Raw genomic sequence first — 6,000 nt, forward strand, 5'->3', positions numbered from 1 at the left:
TTACAAAATAGTAACAGGAATTGATAAAATCGATAGGGAAGATTTCCTGAGACCCGGAACTTCATAGAACAAGAGGTCATAGATTTAAACTAGCTAAACACAGACCCCGAAGAAATATAAGAAAATTCACTTTTGCAAACAGAGTGATAGACGGTTGGAACAAGTTAGGTGAAAAGGTGGTGGAGGCCAAGACCATCAGTAGTTTCAAAGCATTATATGACAATGAGTGCTGGGAAGACGGGACACCTCGAGCATAGCTCTCATCCTGTAACTACACTTAAGTAATTACACCATGTTCCAATTCTGGCACATGGTGTGCAGTACTGTAGGCTGGAAGTGAGAAAAGAATTGGCATCTAACCCGAAGTTGGTGCAAAACACAGTTGATCGGAGTAAGTCCCTGATCATTTTTGGCTGCAAAGAAAAGGAGATAACATCTAGGTCAGAAAGAGCTGTAGAAGAAGCAAAAGTAGTAGATAAAATTGTTGGCCTCGTGGAAGGTCTTACAACCATAGAGAATGTGTGCGACTACAGGAGAATAGGCAGATATGTAAAAGGGAAAGATCGACCTTTGAGGATCACCCTAAATGGTGCCAAACAGATGGAAGAAGTACTAAGGAATGATAGAAAATTACAAAGTGATGAGGATGGGAAAGTGTGGTCGTTAAGACGAGATCTTTCAAAAGAAGATAGAGAGAAGCTGAAACTGAACCTCACCTAGGCAAAATGTTTAAATGAGAGCAGGAATGAAGAAGAAATCAATTTTTTTTTCTACAAAGTGATAGGGGTAGGCAGACCAGTAAAGTGGTACATAAAGGCAAACCAACAAAATCACTAGAGAGAGGGAGAGTGAAAAATAAGAAGAGGGGGGAACAAGTTCCTGAAGATTGCATACACCAACATAGATGGAGTAAGATCGAAGATACTGGAGTTAAGTGTAAATGTAATACAGCTACACCAGACATTGTTGCACTCACAGAGACAAAACTTGAAGGTGTTATTTTAAATGAAGTCATATTCCCAAGGGGCTACTCAATTTGGAGACAGGACAGAAAAATTAGGAAATGCGGTGGCGTTGCTGTGCTGGTGAAAGAACACCTAAAGGTGAACGAAATAATGACTGCCAATCCACAAGAAGTTGACATAATAGCACTAGAGATTTGCCATGAGGATGATAAACTAATGATCATAAATGCATACAGTCCACCGCTAAGCAGCACATGGTCAAAGGAGGAGCTAGATAGTAAAAGAGAAGGTCTTATAACAATAATGAGAGAGATCATAGCGAGAGCGGATAACGATAGTTCACGACTGTTGATAGTCGGCGACTTCAATTTGAAAGCCATAGACTGGGAAGCATATGAAGCTAAAACAGAAGATTTCTGGACCTGTAAATTTGTAGACCTCATCCTGGAAACATTCTTGTGTCAACATGTTAAACAAGCTACGAGGATGAGGGAAGGGGACGTTCCCTCCATGCTAAATTTGATATTTATCAGGATGGAGGAGGAAGAAATATTTGACATTCAGTACCTCCCTCCCTTGGGTAAAAGTGACCATGTATTTTTGGGAATAAAGTATATTATGCGTTATAATCTGGAGGAAAATAAGGAGGTTGAAGCAGTTGAAAAACCTGACTTCAGGAGAAGACATTATGGTGACCTTAGAAATTTTTTTGGTGAGTATATTTTGACAGACTTGTTGCTAGGCAAGGAAGTGAATGAGATGTATGTCAAGTTTTGTGAAATATATGATAAAGGCACAAAAATATTTATACCAAAACAGAAGCAGAACTAGGAAACAGGATTAGTTCAACAGAAAGTGCGAGAGGGCCAGAGACCAAAAGACACAAAAATGGAATCAATACAGGAAGAGGCCAAACCCCCAAACATACCAGCGATACAAAGATGCAAGAAACAACTACACGGCAGTGAGGAGAGAGGCACAAAGAAATTTTGAAAAAGGGATTGCAGACAAATGTAAAACAGAACCAGGTCTATTCTATAAATTCATAAACAACAAATTGCAGGTAAAGGATGATATACAGAGGTTGAAAATGGGAAATAGATTCACGGAAAATGAAAAGGAAATGTGTGAAACATTAAACGAAAAGTTCCAAAGTGTGTTTGTACAAAATGAAATCTTCAGGGAACCAGATACAATAAGAATTCCAGAGAACAACATAGAGCACATAGAGGTGTCTAGAGACGAAGTTGAAAAAATGCTCAAGGAGCTAAATAAGAACAAGGTAGTTGGTCCAGATGGAGTTTCACCATGGGTTCTGAGAGAATGTGCACCTGAGCTCAGCATTCCTCTTCAACTGATTTTTCAGGCATCCCTGTTTACAGGAGTTGTAGCTGATGTGTGGAAAAAGGCTAACATAGTTCCAATCTGCAAAAGTGGAAGCAGGGAAGACCCCCTTAATTATAGACCGGTATCATTGACAAGTGTAATAGTCAAAATATTGGAAAAAATAATTAAACCTAAATGGGTAGAACACATGGAGAGAAATGATATAATATCAGACAGACAGTATGGTTTTCGATCTGGAAGATCCTTGTATCGAATTTACTCAGTTTCTATGATCGAGCAACAGAGATATTACAGGAAAGAGATGGTTGGGTTGACTGCATCTATCTGGACCTAAAAAAAAAAGGCTTTCGACAGAGTTCCACATAACAGGTTGTTCTGGAAACTGGAAAATATTGGAGGGGTGACAGGTATGCTTCTGACATGGATGAAAAATTTTCTGACTGATAGAAAAATGAGGGCAGTGATCAGAGGCAATGTATCGGACTGGAGAAATGTCACAAGTGGAGTACCACAGGGTTCAGTTCTTGCACCAGTGATGTTTATTGTCTACATAAATAATCTACCAGTTGGTATACAGAATTATATGAACATGTTTGCTGATGATGCTAAGATAATAGGAAGGATAAGAAACTTAGATGATTGTCATGCCCTTCAAGATGACCTGGACAAAATAAGTATATGGAGTACCACTCGGCAAATGGAATTTAATGTTAATAAATGCCATGTTATGGAATGTGGAATAGGAGAACATAGACCCCACACAACCTATTTATTATGTGAGAAATCTTTAAAGAATTCTGATAAAGAGAGAGATCTAGGGGTGGTTCTAGATAGAAAACTGTCACCTGAGGACCACATAAAGAATATTGTGCGAGGAGCCTATGCCACACTTTCTAACTTCAGAATTGCTTTTAAATACATGGATGGTGATATACTAAAGAAATTGTTCACGACTTTTGTTAGGCCAAAGCTAGAATATGCAGCGGTTGTGTGGTGCCCATATCTTAAGAAGCACATCAACAAACTGGAAAAGGTGCAAAGACATGCTACTAAGTGGCTCCCAGAACTGAAGGGCAAGAGCTACGAAGAGAGGTTAGAGGCATTAAATATGCCAAAACTGGAAGACCGAAGAAAAAGTGGTGATATGATCACTACATACAAAATAGTAACAGGAATTGATAAAATCGATAGGGAAGATTTCCTGAGACCTGGAACTTTAAGAACAAGAGGTCATAGACATAAACTAGCTAAACACAGATGCCAAGGAAATATAAGAAAATTCACTTTTGCAAACAGAGTGGTAGGCGGTTGGAACAAGTTAGGTGAGAAGGTGGTGGAGGCCAAGACCGTCAGTAGTTTCAAAGCGTTATATGACAAAGAGTGCTGGGAAGACGGGACACCATGAGCATTGCTCTCATCCTGTAACTACACTTAGGTAATTACTGTATTGTAATGTAGTTTATTAGATATCTGGACAAATAAGATGACTAGTGTAAGTAAAGATAAAAGCAAATGCTTTACATCTTTTAATTTAGAGTGAAAATTACCAGTGAAATACTTTACATCACTTTACCTCAGAATACGAGTGTCCCTGTATACGAGTTTTTCGAAATACGAGTAGGATTTCCTCGGAAAATTTGCCTCGGAAGGCAAGGGTGTTGATACACGTTCAGGCCGACCTAGCGAGTGGTGTCATGATGATCGCCCCTCAGTTTACCAGTGCCTATCACTACCTGAATTCACTGAATTCCCAGTCACTATCCCACCTGAATTCTTCACCAGGATTTTCAATGTTTTCTTGGATTTTAGGCCATTTGACCATAAAAGTTATTATTATATATCTCACTGTGGGTCCCAAGAAAGCCATTGGTAAGGATCAAGGCAAGAAAGTGCATGTGAGATTGACAATTGAGGAAAAACAAGAGATCATTCAGAAGCATGAAAATGGTTCTCGTGTTGTTGAACTTTGTAGGCAGTACAACAAAGCCACGTCAACGATATGCACTATACTTAGCAATAAAAAGGACATTATGAGTGTTAAAGTGGCAAAAGGCGTAAGAACAATCACGAAACAAAGAACACAAATACTTGAGGAAGTGGAAAAGTTGTTATTAATTTGGATACACAACAAGGAGTTAGCAGGTGTAGTGTTTCAGAGGCCATCATTTGTGAGAAAGCCAGGGTATTGCACAAAGACCTTGTAAAGAAAACCCCTGGAAGTGCAGATACAAAAAACTTTAAGGCAAGCAGGGGATGGTTTGAAAAATTTAGAAAAAATTAGAAAAAGAATGTGATGTCTCACTACAGAGACATCTTGCGAAAAAGGGAAAAACAATCTTCCATTGACAGATTTGTTGTGAGAAAATCGAGCAGTGAGCCACAACCAGGACCTAGTGGTATACAGGCAAAACGTGCCAGAGAATGCACCCCAGAGGGGTCCTCACTGCCTGATGTTATAATGGAAGGGGACTCCCCTTCCAAACAGTAACACCTCTCCTCCTTCCCCCCCTCCTCACCATCTTCCATATGCCTACAGCAGTCATCAGCAAGGGGTAAGTAATAACTTGAACATAGCTTTGTAGGTTTATTTAGATGAATTAGGTATAAAATTAAGTTTGAAGAGAGGTTTTTGGGTAGTCAGGAATGGATTAATTCATTTCCCATTATTTCTTATGGGGAAATTAGCTTCGGTTTACGAGTTTTCAGAATACGAGCTGTCTCCAGGAACAGATTAAACTCTTAAACCGAGGTACCCCTGTATTTGGAAATATATTCTTGTAATTATATTTTTTGTACTTTAAAATACTGTACTCTTTTTACACTTTTTTTTTTAGGGACTTTCAAGCCTAGCAGAACTCATACGTGAAGAAATTGCTCGGCAAGAATAGCAAAACTCAAACATGAAGAACTTGTTCATCAAGAGGTTTATCAGAACTTATGCATGATGAAATTGTTAATCAAGAGTTTGACAGAACCCATGCAGGAGTTTTTTTTTCATCAATAATCTAGCCAAACTCATTCATGAGTAAATTATTCATTAAGAATTTAGAAGAAATTTTACCATGTAGTAATTTGTGCATCTGGGTAACTGACTTGAATGTACACTGTTTTATTAGGCAAAGTGAAATATATTCATAGTTTCCCCAGTGTAAATATCTAGAGGTGTACAGTATTGTATATACAATATACTATACTGTAATTAGTATACTATACTAATTAAAGGAAAATTATATATACAGGTATTTGAAGTGTGCATTTTGGCATATTAATATTGAGCGTTCCCAAGCTAGTTGTGTTCATAAAATCAAAATAATGTGGATAGAAAAAAGTTGGTCAATTTAATATTTATTTCTATAATGTTTGTATATAATATACAGTATTTTATTATAGTACTTTGAAATAAAGTATTCATACATCTCTCTTATTTACTTTATGCATGATTACCTTTATCCAATTTTCTGGGGGGGAGCCCCGTCGGCTCCCCGGAGCTTTACCGGCTGATATGCTAATGTCAGACTTTGGCATCAGTCATGTGTATGGAGTTCTAGGGCCTACCGGGGACCACGAGCCAGAACCTGGCCCCCTCAGAGAGGCAAGGGGAGCAATGGCCTATAGAAACCCCCGTGTGGTTGGAAGCATTCTATGTCTGCCATCGACCGGGTCAAGCATCCAGAAAGGTAAGCATTCC

At 38.6% G+C, this 6,000-nt stretch overlaps 1 protein-coding gene across 8 annotated transcripts in view; it reads left to right on the top strand.

Moving 5' to 3' along the window:
• The window catches only part of LOC123757627 (kynurenine/alpha-aminoadipate aminotransferase, mitochondrial), a 279,339-nt gene extending 273,610 nt beyond the window's left edge, over nt 1–5,729 (top strand). For all 8 annotated transcript variants that reach the window (XR_011229091.1, XM_045741458.1, XM_069326946.1 and 5 more), the window contains one exon: nt 5,147–5,729. Coding sequence is in view for 7 of the 8 variants with exons in the window: in XM_045741458.1 (XP_045597414.1) it covers nt 5,147–5,200 (54 nt within the window). In the remaining variant the exon portion in view is untranslated. The remainder of the gene's footprint in view (nt 1–5,146) is intronic.
• The last annotated feature ends 271 nt before the right edge of the window (nt 5,730–6,000 follow it).

The sequence above is a fragment of the Procambarus clarkii genome, chromosome 19 (genome assembly GCF_040958095.1).
Source record: "Procambarus clarkii isolate CNS0578487 chromosome 19, FALCON_Pclarkii_2.0, whole genome shotgun sequence".
Lineage (NCBI taxonomy): Eukaryota > Metazoa > Arthropoda > Malacostraca > Decapoda > Cambaridae > Procambarus > Procambarus clarkii.